Genomic DNA, 15,933 nt, shown 5'->3' with positions numbered 1-15,933 from the left:
CACACAAAAACGAACACACACACACACACACACACACACACACACACACACACACACACACACACACACACACACACATACCTATGGTTTCATCCCGTCTCGTTTGCTGCTCTTTGTCCTGACCCAGTTCTCCTCCTCCCAGCACCTGCTTGTCATCACGGTCATAATTCTCCAGTTTCTCTTCCAAGGCAGTCATGTTGGCTTCCCCTCGGCCAATCAGCACGCGTCCCGTTCCCGGGTCCACTCCTTGAAGAGACATCATAACGTGTCACGGAAAGAGAACCCCGGCACAGAAACTGACAAACTGGCGGACCGGTGAAATTTACTGTCTGAAGCGATGAGGGGAAACGTGGTTAAAATAACATGACGGACTGACGATTAGGTTGGTTTGGCTTCGCTTGAAAAAATGACGGACTGACAAAGGCAGCTGACGAATGACAAACCGTCAACATTTTGTAAATTGTGTGTGTAAAAAGGAGACACAAGAAAAAAGGAATACTGTATTCGAACAATTAAGGAATGACAAAAAAAAAAAAAAAAAAAAAAAAAAAAAAACAAGATCAGCTGTTTCATTTTAAGTCCTGCTCCATTCACGATTAATGACACACGGCCATTTATATGTTTCCGTCAAGTAGCAAAAAAGCCTTCAGCAAAGTAAGGATCAGTGATTCTTTGATTGTAGCTTCTCCAATGAACTTGATGCTCAATCCTTAACTCCTCTGTGCACATTTAGGACAATTTTTTTTTTTGGTCATGGTGGAAGTACCGCGAGTAACACACCTGAGATTCACCCAGCGTGTCTTACCTTGGCCCGGGGCAGCTAACGCGTCCACTTGCGTCAGGTTATTCGACAAAGAGAATTTGCTGGTATGCGCTGAAAGGGCCATGGCAGGTTTTTTTATGCCATCTTTTGTCACATCCGACTGACGGACATCCTCCTTGTCCGCTGCAGCACCTTGGAGGTTGGGAAAAAAAAAAAAGGTATTTATTTTCATTTCATTTAAATGTAGACAACGAGATGCTTGGGCTGCAAGTAACGAGTTTAATAAACCATGTGTCTGTTCCATCAGTTGTTTGGGGAATTTAAAAAACTTTTTAAATGTCTATCCATTTATTCAAAAATTGAACATCAAATTGACATAGTATAAAATGTACAACAAAAAGAATTATGATTCATTTACTAGTTTGGTCCGTACCATATCAGAGAATAGGCTAAAATGTTGACCAATAATTTCCAAACGTAAAAGCAGATATTCGTAAGATAACTTATTTTCATTGAAAACAAAGAAGGGAACACATTTTTTGTTGAGTTCGCCCCACACTGCCACCACCATGACAGCTGTTTTTTGGGTTGCAGCCAAAACTGATCAAATTTTTTTTTCTATATCACGTCACGTTTGTGATTCATAGGATTTCCATTTTCCTACAAAATAAATGAAATAGATGTGAAAGTATGTAAATAATAATAATAATAATACATTTTATTTATAAGCGCCTTTCAAGACAACCAAGGACACTTTACAATAACAAAAAACACAAAACAAATAGCACTAATCGTCTTAATTCCTACTACGCGAGCTTTCTGTTTGCAAATATTGAGAGTGGTGACCTATTGGCAGCGGCACACACCTCTCACCGCACTGTCTCAGTTGTGACTACCGCATAGCTGTAGATGAATCCAACTGTAATTAGGTCTTCTTACGACAGTCTGACTACAGCTAATCGGTGGAATTTTGTTTTTTTGGTGGGTAAGCTGTGGAGAAAAAAAAAAAACAAAACTTGACGTACTGGAAAAAAGACTGCAATTTTGGAATCAGCATGCCAATTTGAGTTGTAATCGGCAGAAAAGTCTAACTCGATATTTGTTTTCAAATTGTTTCCCAGTGTAATCAGTCTGCTTTCATATTTTCTGTTGAGAGTCTGAAATTTCGAAAATTCAAAGTTAATCAGCCCTCTCTATGATGAATGGAATATTTAAATAATCAATTTGTTAGATAATCAATGAGCTGTCGATTGAAGGAACCATACGGAATGCGCTTTCACCTCGCTCCTTGAATATGTTGTTGGCGTACGGTGCAAAACGCTCGTCGGCTTTGGCCGTCGTGAGATTGGAGGAGTGGCTCAAGTCATCCGAGCCCTTCAGGGACGCGTTTGTCGTCTCGCCTTCCGCTTTGACACCATTGTCCTCTGCCTTCTCATCCTGCCGGCGGTTCGTGAGTCATTTGACGTGATGTCACTCAAAGGGTGGGCTGAGACGGAACGGGCGTATCAGAGCTTTGGGTTACCTGGATGTTGGCGAGCTTGGTCATCTTCTTCTGGACTTCCAGTTTGGCGGCGGCCACTCGCTCGTCACACAGTTCCTTCTGGGTCAGGATCTGTGAGTTACATTGTGTCCTACACACGCATACACATGACACACCTGTTAACATAAGACCACTGATGATAGCATATCATTCTTATGTGTGTGAATTGAATAAATTAGAGCTGTCTCACTTCAAAATTTATTCAGTAGTGCCCCTGAAAGTGAAAGTTTTATCAGTCGTCATGAAATAGGGTGGAGTCGTCTATCACAACAGGACGCACGAAAAAAAATCTCAAGAATCCATGACCGGCAGTTGGAAATGACTGTGTGGAGCGGCCAAAAAAATGAGGCCCTTTTTCGCCAATAATTAGAAGAAGGCTTAGACTTGTGGCTCATAATGGAACAGACGAAAAAGTGTCAACCAGACGGAAAGTGAAGAGAAGGTCGGTCATTTTAGTTGGAAGCAGCCATTATGGTGAATTCCAGGGCTCAAACTCCTTCAAGGGAATCCAGCCAAATGAGGCCCCATGGAAGGCGGGGATATGAGATGCAAAAAGTGGGTGCAAGAGAGTGTCCATTGCTGCTTGAATCGCTTACTTTATTTCCATTTTACGCAAAACTATTTTTGATTCCCACACCTTAAAATGAAAAGTATTTGCGTGGGTATCTTTCCAGGTATGGCTTCTACCCACATTTCAGTCAGATTCAATGAAGACACTAGTTCCCGAGTCTGTTCCCCGCAGGTCACTATCCTGCCTATTTTCGATGTTTCCCTCCTCCCACGCACCCGATCGAAATGATCAGCTCATCAGCAAGCGTGGCAGAAACCCGATCGCGACTCGACGGCGTTTCTTACATGTCATACGTGAGTTTGTCGTTGAGGGTTTTGACGTTGCTCTGGCATGCCTGCAGCTCCTTCTGAAGCTTCACCAGGTCGTCATTCATTTGATTCAGTTGGCCTGGCAAAGCAAAGGGTGCAACTTTTTTTTAAAAACGGCTTGAAATTGAGAAAATGGAGACAAAAACAAACCATATCTCTGAACAATGATCACAGGATCAACTGGCATTGGACACTTGTCACGAGGCAGAGTTTCAAAATGACCCACAGTGGCAGAGGAAGTACAGGGATAGTCACCACAAACAAGAAGTCAGACACACATGAAGAAAATTTTCGAATTAGGTTAAGCACATATAGGGGGACGGCGACTATTAAAGCAAAGTACTAAAATGGCTACCTTTAAGTTCTTGTATGGTTTTGGTGCTGGTGGAAATGTTCTGCTGCAATGTTGCCTGCAGGACAGTGTAACGCGAAGTGAGTTTAGATTCCTCAAGACGAGGAACTCAGTTGTTGTATTTACTGCACCTTCTCCTGGATGCAGGTGTCCCGCGCCCCCTCCAGCTGGTTCTTATACTGACTCTCGAGGAGTCCAATTTGATCCTTCTGCCTGTGGATCTCTTTCTGGAACTCGGATTTTTTCACCTCGTCAGCGCCGCGCTCTGCCGCCCCGCGACGCACTTGGCCCTCCAGTTCGTACAGCTTGGTCTGTCACCAAGACACGCAGGGAGGCAATCAGATGACGCCGTCACGTAAACCTTCACCGAGGCTTCAAACATTCAAATACGGCCGGTGGAAATCACAGCATGCACTGCTCCGAGTTTGAACAAAAGTTAACCTGGCATAACATGACATGACAGACATTATTTCGTAAGGTGGAGGTGTGGAGAGGACAACATCACTCCCTCTCGTGTGCTAATGCTTATTCTTGTTACCACCCAATAAAAATGATTAGACAGGAAATTAGCATCAAAACAAAGCTACACACGCTATATAATGGTAAGAGGCTACCTGGAGCTCGAGGTTACGCGAGCTGGACACCCAGTAGTTGAAGCCCAGAACCAGGATGCACGCGACCAGGGCGCCGATCATTAAAGGCGGAGACCTTCCTCCACGCCGCCCGTTGACCAGACCACCCATTGCTTCTCTACAAACACACCATAGAAAGGGTTCATCAACTTATTCTAATTTATTCCAAGCCATAAAATCACTCTGCTGTGGGAGGAAAAAAAAAAGAACATTTTCAAATTCTACCATACTGACACAAATAGAATTTGGTCAATCTAACGTTGTGGCGGGTGGCACGTTGGCCGACTGGTTAGCACGTTGGCCGACTGGTTAGCACGTTGGCCTCACAGAGCAAAGGTGCAGGGTTCGATTCCGGCTCAGGCCTTCCTGTGTGGGGTTTGCATGTTGTCCCCGTGTCTGCGTGGGTTTTCTCCGGGTACTCCAGTTTCCTCCCACATTCCAAAAACATGCATTGACGTCAGGTCAACGGAAAACTCTAAATCACAGGTGTCAAACTCAAGGCCCGGGGGCCAGATTCGGCCCGTCACATCATTTTATTTGGCACCCTGAAAAAAAATCATGTGTGTCAACTTGCATGATCCTTGCTAAAAATGTACCGAAAATGTCAGAAATTGTCATGTGTAATAAATGACATTGAGATTTTACAATAATTTTGTTACCCTTACAAATAATAATGCAATAATGCGATTAAACATTTTTTGTGGTTTCACCCCACCGATATCTACATTTCTTTAAATGTTATTTTATGGATATCTTTATAGAACTTGGTGAATTGTTATCATTTCTATTGTGTTGAGTTTTTGCTTAATGACTTTTTACGTTTGATTTTTTTTTTCTCTCCATTTGAACTTTAACGTTTGGCTCAACAACACTGGATTGCACCTGCACAAGCTAACGAGATCTAGGACAACTGCCGTCTTTACGAGGACAATGCTCAGTTGTCATATTGCTAACGTATATTATTGCGGTTGCAGCTTGCAATGGCAATGGGTGTCTCTGATGTCAAGACACACCAGCATTAAATCAAAGCGGACAAGCAGGAAAGATGAGCCGAGGAATCTTACTGAAATCACAGCTATGAATAGCCAATGCTTTTTAACACCAATCTGCCACATTAAAATCAAACCTAAGCGGCGTGTGACGCATTCTTCGGTCTCGGACAATGGCAGAAACTTCATTACAAACCAAAAAAACCTTAGCGATGCCGGTTTCCTTCAAATTGGTCGAAGCTAAACCTAACTCTGCGAGCAATCTATCGGCTGCCCTTTTTTCAGTCATTCCTTCCCTTTGACACGTTAGCTTGCGAAGAGGTTAGCATCATTTTACCCGGTAAATCCAAAGACAGGAGCTGGAATGCCTCGGCAAGACGATTCGACGGCTTTTAATTTTATCCAAGAGTGTCGCAACGTTGACCCAATTGACAACAAAGATGCATCACGATGTGTTCAAATTGAAATTTGAGCTAATGGTCAAACACGAATAGCAGCATACTTCTGTTTACAACCCCCGTTGACTGGGACGGCAGGTGCGGCGTTCCGGTGCTGTCGTTAAAAACGAAGCGCTGCTCTTCGCACGGCAAAACGTGACAAACTCCGCTTGTTAAAATAATCCACCGACGGACGACGTATTCAAATGTGGAAAAAACGTTTAACTGATTTGACATCCGGGATATTACATCAAACCGTTAACCTGCCATTTGACCTTTTCACAACGAACGCGTAAGGCTGCAAAAATTGTCTACCCACTGACATTATTGGCGATAGCATTTTTGCCAATTACAAAGAACACGTAAGGCAAAAAGACTTGTTAGCATTCATTTTACTGTAGATAACCTCAACTACGCCAAACATTTGACGACAGCATTTTTATCAAAGCATCGAGTGTCACAAATGTTTATCAAAGCATCGTGTCGTTTCCTGGTGACTAAATTCTTTTTACGACGGATCATGAAGGCAGCACAACTTTTTATATTGCTGAGCACCGCCTATTTTTACAACTGATCGAAAGCGCAGCACAAATGGTCATTGTCTGGGGGGAGGAGGGACGATCCCCTTTTTTTACGACGGGAAACTCTTCGAGGGTGTCACAACTTGATAATCTTGTAAATGATGACTTAAAAATTCGGGAAGAAAAACCCGCAAAAAACGTGAATGTTACATCTGTATTCTTTAATAACTTATCAAAGAAATTCCTCATAAAAATGAACATTTGCAGAAAAAAACGACACTCTACGGACATCACTCATGTATGGTCACAGTTTCTAGGGGTGCATAATGGAAAGCATGTCAGAATACAGTACATGGCATTAATGCTCTTGGCAAACGTATCTTTCCCACTTCGTAGACTCAGATGGGTGTTTTTCAGATTTTTCCTGAGAAGTTTCATTAAGACCTTCTTAAAGAAAGCCAATGTTAAACACCACAAGCATCCTTTCTTCCCTTTCAGCCTTCTGGATGTCAAACACTGTACAGTATCACCAAAGATTCACAGTCACAGGGTAGACCTCCTTATGCAAATAGTTCCAAGATCAAGTTGGACAACAAGGTTGTTCAGTGTTAAACCAAATAGTCCCTTCTAAAGCAAACATTTTATTATCCATCGTCACTGGTGTGCAGTAAACTCCTCTGCTGCTCGTCTGACTTGCGCCAACCGAAAGAGATAACTGCAAAGACAACATAATATTACATGAAACTTCTAGCAAGAGTACCAATTCATTCTACATGTTTCATGAGTCCCCACTGCTTTTCTTGACTTCTGTTTCCCGGTCGTCTTTAATTTCAGTGTAACCAGTTCTGCTCCCAGAGGCCCCTTGGGTTCCTCCATATCGCTCTCTCCATGCCTGACAGCACAAAGCAAAATCACAAAACCCGAAGTCATATTTAACATTCCTAAATGTAAAAACAAGTTAATCGCTTTGAATAGGTAACCACTGAATATGTAAAAATGACAAGTTTTTTTTTTTGCCAACATGCTTGTCAAGAAAATAAACAATTGAGATTCTGTTCTTGTCTTACAAGTGTATAATGAGGTTAAACACTGAATATTAATGTTTAAACAATTCTAGTTTTTGTTAACATTCTTCTCCTGTCAAACATAAGTTAACCGCAGTGATTTGTAAAATATAAAAGCAAAGCTCGTAAGATTTTAAATTCTTGATTCGCAAGCGTAAAAGGAACGAAAGAAAATATTTTTGTTTAGTCATGTCATACAAGCATAAAAAGAAGTGAACCACAGCAAAAACAAAAATGTTTCACATGTTCTGAGTTCAGCCACCATAGGCAAGAATTCATGCGTTTGTGAGAGTGCCAAAAGGATGAAAACTTTCCTATAGATGCCCTTCGATGGAGGCAAAGTACTACATTTTTTGAAATGAAGCTCCTTAACTCACAAACCAAAGCTCGTGGGCATCGAGAGGCCAAAATATGGTTCTTACATAATCACAGATTTTGGTGGGGCAAATTCTGCATTATTTGATGAAAAAAAGGCCCATTTGAATTTTTGTAAGCATGCCAAAGCACCAAAACAGCAAAACTGCTGATTTTGTTTTTGCGGTAAATCATGGAGAATAGATTCCGAAAATACAAACTAAAATGATTTCACCACTCCTAATGTCACCAGAAAAAAATCAAGAAAAAGCAAATGCATGTTTTTCACGATTTTAGAGCAGATTTCCCCCCAAAAAATGTAGACAATTTCCAACTTCAACGACCTCATTGGATTTTATGGCTTCCTGTGAACATGTGAAGGACAATTCATAAACGTGTCATTGTCAGAAGTACTGTACAGTACAATGGAAAATACTAACAAATCTTCCATTCGCTGCATCGATACTTTTCTGTCGTTTTCTTCTTTCTGCAAAACAAAATATCAGGATGATTAATATGGCCTTAAGGGGAAAAAAAAGCGGAAGTCATAATCGGGCAATGATTTTAAGCAACTGGTGAAGTGATAACGCAAAGGCAACCTCTCCTGACAAGCTCCTTGCCCTCATCCACCAGATCCAAGCTCAGGTCGTCATCGGTGACATATTGATGGACGCCCAGCAGATTCAAACAGCGAGAACCAAGGCTACGAACATGAACGCATCAAATTCCCGTTAATTATTTAGCATTTTATGTACAATACGCATCAAAGTTTAAAGTACACTTAATTTTTCCATGAATACACACCAATTTATGCATAACGTTACCTAAGGCATACATGATACAAAAAGACAACAACAGTTTGTAAATAGCTTACTTGTAAAGTGTGGCAAAGCAGAGCAGCAATACCAACACGGGGTAGTAGATGTAGAAGCCGTTGGATATGAAGGACAAGAGATGCATGGAGCCCATGATCTAGTAGAGACATAACAATAAGCGAGTGTCAGTCATAACATACAGTGCTACCTTGACTTACAAGCACCCCAACGTACCACTTTTACAGTTGCAAGTTGTCACTCATTTGGGTTTTTTTCTGTTGCTTTGTGTTACAAGTAAAAATGTGTTTATCAAGTGTCATTCAGCTATCCAGAAAATCACAACATCAGCCGCCATCAGTTTGTATTAGTTAGCTGGCACTTGCCGTGTTAAGTATCTGTAGTGTTTTGTGTTGCCATTTTCTGTGGCTTTTGTGCCATTAAATTGCCATTTTCTAAGATTGGATCCGAAGAAAGTGTTCTGGATAGAAGACCAAGACCATTGAACTAAAGCTTGAAATTATAGAAAAACATGAGCAAGGTGTTTGTGAAATCGGCTTGGCTTTGACTTGCCTTATTACTCAGGATTTTTTCAAATAATTTTGTATTTATTTGTGATATTTTCAGCATTGTTTTGCCTTTCACGAGGGAACAAAAATTTTAGCCGTTACGCAAATTAACAATTTCATTGCATTATGACTGAATGTTTTTGTACGGTACAATAATGTACAAACCAATTTTTATTATTAAAAATCAAACGGCAAAATCTTTGGAGTGGTTTTGGAGGTGTGGAACAGATGAATGGTATTTTGATTCATTTCAATGGGGACAGTGATTTGAAATCAAAGTGATTTGATCTACAAGCATTGTCGCCGAACAAATTCAGCTCCTAAGTCAAGGTACCAATGTACTTAATGGGACTGCATTCTGACAGTAAATCCACCCACAGATGTATAGGACGTGTGTAATCGGTCCTGTTGGGATACGGCGGGATCCATGTGGATCAGACCCAGGAAGTTGAGGCACAGGGGAGGAGTCAGGCGACAAAACAACCTTGAGAGAAGATACGTGACACCTTACATGCGTGCAGGTTTATATCATAATGCGACCATGAGTGTGCTGTGCATACATGCCGCTGAACTGCAGGCTGTAGGCGTCTGTCTGGTGATGCGGCGCCAGGTAGTAGTAGTTGAATACACGGATCTGGAACACGGTAGAGTAAACGCAAACGCACAGGAAGATGATGGTGATGAAACACACCGCCTGGTGGACATGGACAAAAAAAGGCCGTCAATGAAGGTCTTAATGTGGACTCATTCCAAAAGAGATGAGTTATGCATTTTTTTCCCACAATTCAGAATACATGACTGTGAAACACTTTAATCAAAATATTCCAAGAAGAGTAATCTACAATTACATCAACATAAATATGAAAAAAAAATCACAGACACCTTACACACCCTATATGTGGTATTTACTGAAGTTAGTAAACCGTTTGATGGACGACCTATCGAATGCTAGCGAGCCCTTCTTCTTCTTCTTGTCAGGGTTGCATTCTTCTTCCCTAATCCTGGGTCACATTCTTATCTCAAATTTGTTTTCCCCATTGAAAGGGCAATGCCATAAACTGATCCATTATCCATACATCAATCCATCCATTTTCCACTCCGCTTATCCTCACAAGGGTCGCGGGGGGTGCTGGAGCCTATCCCAGCTGTCTTCGGGCAGTAGGCGGGGGGACACCCTGAAACGGTTGCCAGCCAATCACAGGGCACACACAGATGAACAACCATCTGTGCTCACACTCACACCTAGGGACAATTTTAGAGTGTTCAATCAGCCATGCATGTTTTTGGAATGTGGGAGGAAACTGGAGTACCCAGAGAAAACCCACGCAGGCCCGGGGAGAACATGCAAACTCCATACGGGGAGGCCGGAGCTGGAATTGAACCCGGTACCTCTGCACTGTGAGGTCGACACACTAACCGCTGGGCTGCCGAGCCGCCCTGATAGATTATTATAATATTATTGATCCTTTTCAGCCCCCTGGACATATGGACTGCTTACACTTAATAATGACAAAATGTGACTTTAAACATTGCCTGTATGAGTATTTCAATGGCGACGTTGTGAATGATTCCAAAGAAAATGGATGTCAATGGGAAATTTAGATTTGAAAATCAACCAAGTAGGTGCCAACCTCAGTACAAACATAGTAGCGTTGCTGTTCAGTCATACGGACAATAATGGCGAAGAGGGAGAGGACGGGACGCATGCTGAAGAAGGTGCACTCGGACCACACCACCGCCACAGACAGGAAGAAGAGCAGAAATGCCAGCAGCTTGTAGAACACCTGACGGAACACACACTCCCAGTACCACTCTGGACAACACACACGCACACACACGTAGGCAAACATCACCAAGCAAAATCCAAATTGGGAAAAATAAATACTGTACGTCCATTTTTAAAAATAAATCTATTTTGAATAAAAGAATTATTATCTATACATATATACATGAAGTAAAAGTGGACCATATGGGCATGCATTGGAGGCCTACATGAAGTCCTTGCCAGTGCTCTCATTTTGTATGTGTGTTTGACTGTTTGTTTCATCAAAACGTAATTGGTGACTGTGGTGCTCCTTGTCCCCAAATATTAGTCAAAATAGTCGAACAAAATTCCCCATTCACTCACCTACTTTGGGTGTGTAAAGAAACCTTCGGATGCAGCCGTCTCGCTCTGTGGCGGCGAAGCTGCGCACAAAGTGGCACATCGGGTTGCCACGGCTCTTAGCGGCATCTTCAAGATGGAAAATCCGCTCCAACAACATGAACCACTGAACGCGACTCTGACGGCACCGCTGCACAGCAGAGATCACCTGAAAAACACACATTGTCACCGTTGGTGGGGGTGAATCTCCGATGTCCAAATTCGGTTAAGTTGATGTTGTTCACAAATCTGCTGTATTTAGAAATCATTGACCAATCTTAAGTGTTCCAAATGGGATGCTCTTTTGACCATCCAATGCTAATGGCTCAGCAAATGAAGGGCATGTACAGTAGAGGAAAACAAGCATTCCCACCTATGGACAATTTAGCCTTCTAACATGCATGTTCTTGGCATGTGGGACCAAGCCAGAGTGCTTGGAAAACTCATGCAAGAAATAACATGCAAACTCAACACAGGAGGGCAGGAGGCGCGATTCAAACCACAATCCTCAGAACCGTGAGACAGATGTGCTCACCAAGTCAGTTATACTTTATGAATGTTCCTCATATTTTTTTCTATTTATTTATTTCGTTGAATATATTGTAATGTTGTTTTTTGTTTTCTAATATTTTTCTACACTACTTTGTCACATTTTGGCATATATTTGTCCAACGGTATTGGTAATGTATGTTTAATGTTTACATTTTTTTGCCTCATATTGTGATGTTGTATGCTCAATATGTTGTGTTTTTGTCATTTTTCCTCTACTACCGGTATTTTGTATTATTGTTAAATGTTTACAGTTCTCCCCCTAATATTCTCATTTTTTTTCTAATGGACTATTTTTGTGAAGTTATTAGTTTTTGGTGACAATTTTCCTTGGTCTAATATTTGGGGGGTTTGTGCATAGTGTAATGCAGGGGTGCCCATTAGTATCTATTTTGATCCAGAATATTTTTGTATTGTTGGAATATTTGTAATTTTAATCAAATATTGAATATTTGTGCAATTTTCCTCCTAATATTTTTGTTTTGGAATTTTTTGGTCAAAAAATTAGTGTTTTGTGGCAGCTTTTTCTGTGTAATTTCTGAGGATGATTGCTTATTAACATGTGAACTGCACTGAAGTCACTTTGTGTACTTTTTTATGAAGCTGAACGAGGCCTCTTTTGGTTGGAAGGACGGTCTGATCATTACAGGAATGTTCCGCGTCGTTGCCCATCTCCTGCTGGTACTCTATGGGACACTAAAGTGAGATGATGTTAGCATATTAACAACAAAAGAAGAGCAAATAGGGTACTTGAACGCTTCACCTTGGTCAAAATGGTGTCCACACACTTCCTGAGCGAGTGGTTGTACTTGACTGACACATTGATGACTGACACCTCCTGATGATGACATTGGAAAAAACGCTCGTTGCGCAAACATAATGAAGTGCGTTCATTTGTTTTAAAAAAATATATGTAGAAGCATTTCAACACCCTCACCTCCATGACATCGGCCAAGTTCTCCTCGGCCGACGCCTTTTCGCTGGCCATCTTTGCTACCTTGAAGTAAGTCTTGGCCAATAAGTGGGCATGGCAGGATGACAGCCAATAGGAACGTGGGATTTCCACCAGGCCATAGCCCAGCAACAGCACCAGCAGAAAAAGACCCCACGTGTTGGCAGCTGTGATGCCGATGGTCTGAAACTCAGTCCTGAACACAGGTGAGCGCGACATTTTTGAAACCGCTCGAAGACAGCTGGGATAGGCTCCAGTACACCCTAATGAGGATAAGCGGTATGGATAATGGATGGATGCCTGTTACTGTTGTATTTTTCCTAGTATTTTTGTATTATCTGTTTTATAATTTTGCATTTTTCTCTTCTAATATTGAAATATGTCTCGGATTTTTGTATTTTTTGCCCGATATCTGTTTTCACTCTTCTGTACAATTTTTGTACTTTTAAAAAATTTTTGTTTGCATTTTCTTTTATCGACTTCTCATAATATTTGTCATAGCAAAGTTGGTGATAAAACTGACAAACCTGATCCTCTTTTCTTCCTATAATTGGGATCTGAAATGTTCATTCAGTTTCATGACTAGAATACAGTGAGGCAGAGAACTGACCATGTGAGTCGCCACTTCGGGTGTGCAACGACGTAGATGACCAAAAAGATGAAGATGAGCAGGTAGCTGCCATAGTAGATGGCATTCTCAACAATTGCTGCTTTCACCTTTCCCACCAGGGAGAATGCGCCCGACCGCGCATACGACTGCATGAAGGGCAGCAGCAACCTAAACGTATGCAAAAAGCAACGGTTATGACCATCTACTTCTTTAGAATGTGTGTGTGTGTGTGTGTGTGTGTGTGTGTGTGTGTGTGTGTGTGTGTGTGTGTGTGTGTGTGTGTGTGTGTGTATACGCACGGGATCTTACCAGGTGAGAAACTGAGAGGTCCAATACACAACTCTCCAGAAGACAGGTAGCACACCCTCTGGTATGTAACTCCATGGCTTTTCACACACACTTGGTGCACTGTCAACACACACCATCACTAATATATTTTTTTTTCGAATGCATTTTTTTTTTTAATTGTTTTATAATATCTGTGTATTTTTGTCTCACAGATGTGTGTGTGGATGTTTTGAAATATTCTGGTATTCATCATCGATTCTCTGTGAATAGCAGAGGTGAACTGTAACAAAAAAAACCATAAATATATATATATATATATATATATATACACACACACACACACACACACACACGCAGGCACACACACAGGTGTCCGTGGTCCATGATCGTCTGATTTCATCGGCCAGCCAATTAATCAGTGGGGCCCTAACAAGTGGTGCCGAAAATGGATGGATGGCTGTATACGCAGTGTACTGTGGAAGACGACTACCATGTAGCTTCGTTACCTCTTAGTTGGGTAAAGACTGGAGCCATTTTCCGTCATATAAGAGATTCTTGTTGGCGAAACAGGGGAAGGATGATGTGTGTTATCCAACAGACACTGCTTGTAGATGGTCTAAAAGAGAAGTGCATGTGAAACTCCTCACTGGAACACACTCAAGAATATATGTACATACTGTGCTGACATCCAGGGGCAGGACAAAGATGATGAGGAAGCAGAGGTACCAGGATGCCAGAGTCCCCAGCAGGACCATCGGCTGCTGCTTCTTCAGGTCACCATAGCGATGGAGGAGGGCAAGCGCCAGGAAGAACACAGATGCGAGCACCAGGCCCAGCGCCACGCCGCTCATTGTGATAGGCAGACGCAAGCAAGGGCCAGCATCAGGACGTCATAATGAAATATCAACTGCACATCAGCAGAGGCATTTACTTTATTTGACTGTTAGGGCCTGTATATATTTATCAATTGAAAGTGACATTTAAAACAAGTTTATATGAAAAGAGCAGTCAAAAATGATATTTTAGTTAAAAGCAAAAATATTTGATAGATTTGTATTTTTTACTAATCGTTTCATACAGCATATTAATTTAGTACTTTATTTACACTTTATATATATGTTCGTGGCCGCACAGTGGTTGACTGGTTAGCATGTCAATGGTTTTAATGTTTGTGTTGTTTAGTTATTCAAAGAGCCTGTTTCTTTGAAGGCGAAGTGGATGAGGTTCACCTCCAACTATTCAATCAGTGCACGGAGTCTAGTAAGATGATATAACGTTAAATCGTGTTTACAGGTGAGTGGTATCCTGATTTTACAAGCGCCCCAAAGTGGGAATATTTCCAGTTACAAGCCATGCCTCTGTAGATGTTTTGCTTTGTCCAAGTCAAAGCCAAAATTTCAAGTACAAGCAAGCTTCTGTGCATTTCATCCAAAACAAAAAAAAACATTATTTCATTTGCTATTATGTCTTAAATATTTGTTTTAAAATACAGAGCTATTTCTGTTTATTAAAGGGACACGAATGGATTAATTGCATTTCATTCCGCTGTAATTTACATTGCAGCTAGCCGTTTCACTGGCCTTTAAATATCTGCTTGCAAGCATATTGTAGTTATTTCACTAGTTATACCAGAACGCTCTTCATAACGCTAACATGCTCATATGATCAGTACTATAGACAAAAGTGTATTTAAGACTGTTTTGAAAAGCTTTATGGTCCAAGTGTCATTCCCTAGGGACCGTTGTTTCTATTCATCAGCGAAATAGATTCGTCGGCCACTGTTTACAGTGAAATTTGCCCTTTTTATCCCCATTTTAAGATGTTCAAAAGTGGCTTCTTACCTTGTCTAGCGTCAAGATGCTGACACTCTGCTCTTGTGACGTGGAAACCCATACATAAGCACACAACCTTTGAAATTACATTGCGTAACAACTGAAAATACAACATTCGTTTGCTAGCTAGTCGACTAACGCGGCATGGAATTGTGAGCGTTCCAGGTATACTGCCCGACCGGAAACCATGGTGCAGAATATTGCATATGCTACTTTAAACTTCACATTTAAAAAAGACAAAATATTGAATGGCTATTTCAAACTGAATGTAACTACATTACTGGCAAATAATGTGACTTTGTATTTTTTTTTAATATATACATGGAGCACAGGAGCAATATAATCGTATTTTGTCTTGTAGGGAAGATTACAAGAAACCATGCGACCGGATGTTCCGTTTATTTTGGCAAGGTATCAAAAACTTAATCCATCACATTTACTATAATCATTATTATTATTATTATTTGTCTAAAAATGTTTCCAATATTTTAATATACAATCTCTCTCAGGAAGCATTTGTTTGGTGGGACATTTTACTTCAGATCTTTTGTACTTTAAATTACAGCTATTTTTATCGATGCCAAAAACAAAAAACAAACACCTTGATAGCTAACACATGAGAACGATGAAGCTTGAGAACAACTTTT

General features: G+C 41.1%; 2 protein-coding genes across 14 annotated transcripts in view; both read right to left on the bottom strand.

Moving 5' to 3' along the window:
* golm1 (golgi membrane protein 1) overlaps positions 1–5,782 on the bottom strand; it is a 6,826-nt gene extending 1,044 nt beyond the window's left edge. The window contains exons 1-10 of one of the 5 annotated variants that reach the window (XM_019867127.1): positions 5,493–5,772; positions 4,149–4,284; positions 3,666–3,845; positions 3,538–3,592; positions 3,159–3,261; positions 2,286–2,394; positions 2,162–2,200; positions 2,044–2,128; positions 806–955; positions 82–246 (exon numbers count right to left, since the gene is read on the bottom strand). In XM_019867127.1, coding sequence (XP_019722686.1) covers positions 82–246; positions 806–955; positions 2,044–2,128; positions 2,162–2,200; positions 2,286–2,394; positions 3,159–3,261; positions 3,538–3,592; positions 3,666–3,845; positions 4,149–4,277 — 1,015 coding nt within the window. In that variant the 5' untranslated portion in view covers positions 4,278–4,284; positions 5,493–5,772. Of the gene's footprint in view, positions 1–81; positions 247–805; positions 956–2,043; positions 2,201–2,285; positions 2,395–3,158; positions 3,262–3,537; positions 3,593–3,665; positions 3,846–4,148; positions 4,285–5,492 lie in introns of all 5 variants that reach the window. The other 4 variants (XM_019867125.1, XM_019867124.1, XM_019867123.1 and 1 more) reach the window with 4 other exon arrangements.
* A 533-nt stretch (positions 5,783–6,315) lies between these two features.
* On the bottom strand, positions 6,316–15,464 carry LOC109514218 (LMBR1 domain-containing protein 2-B-like). 9 transcript variants are annotated; one of them, XM_019867116.1, is made up of 17 exons: positions 15,296–15,461; positions 14,132–14,361; positions 13,961–14,070; positions 13,476–13,574; positions 13,167–13,334; positions 12,542–12,752; positions 12,368–12,442; positions 12,196–12,300; positions 11,041–11,224; positions 10,586–10,725; positions 9,473–9,606; positions 9,291–9,396; positions 8,406–8,503; positions 8,131–8,234; positions 7,972–8,018; positions 6,906–7,005; positions 6,316–6,828 (listed from the first exon to the last, which is right to left on the bottom strand). In XM_019867116.1, the coding sequence occupies exons 2-17, from the start codon at positions 14,303–14,305 to the stop codon at positions 6,758–6,760; spliced, it is 1,926 nt and encodes a 641-aa protein (XP_019722675.1). In that variant the 5' UTR covers positions 14,306–14,361; positions 15,296–15,461; the 3' UTR covers positions 6,316–6,757. The 9 variants fall into 9 exon arrangements, with proteins under 9 accessions (XP_019722675.1, XP_019722673.1, XP_019722677.1 ...); XM_019867114.1 differs by having other exon boundaries at positions 10,544–10,725; positions 15,296–15,460; XM_019867118.1 differs by having other exon boundaries at positions 10,544–10,725; positions 14,132–14,221; positions 15,296–15,460.
* Between the last annotated feature and the right edge of the window lie 469 nt (positions 15,465–15,933).

This window comes from Hippocampus comes, unplaced genomic scaffold (genome assembly GCF_001891065.2).
Source record: "Hippocampus comes isolate QL1 unplaced genomic scaffold, H_comes_QL1_v1.1 scaffold322, whole genome shotgun sequence".
In the NCBI taxonomy this organism is placed as follows: Eukaryota; Metazoa; Chordata; class Actinopteri; order Syngnathiformes; family Syngnathidae; genus Hippocampus; species Hippocampus comes.
The sequence above is the reverse complement of the archived record's forward strand: the minus strand, read 5'-3'. Positions and strand labels throughout refer to the sequence as shown.

Bases quoted from the DNA above. Each gene is read 5' to 3' on its own strand.
- LOC109514218 (XM_019867114.1), bottom strand. From the start codon at position 14,305: ATGAGCGGCGTGGCGCTGGGCCTGGTGCTCGCATCTGTGTTCTTCCTG. The intron at 14,071-14,131 runs GTATGTACATAT...CTTCTCTTTTAG, and splicing joins TGCCCCTGGATGTCAGCACA to ACCATCTACAAGCAGTGTCT. The intron at 8,504-9,290 runs GTGGGTGGATTT...TGTCTCTACTAG, and splicing joins TACACACGTCCTATACATCT to ATCATGGGCTCCATGCATCT.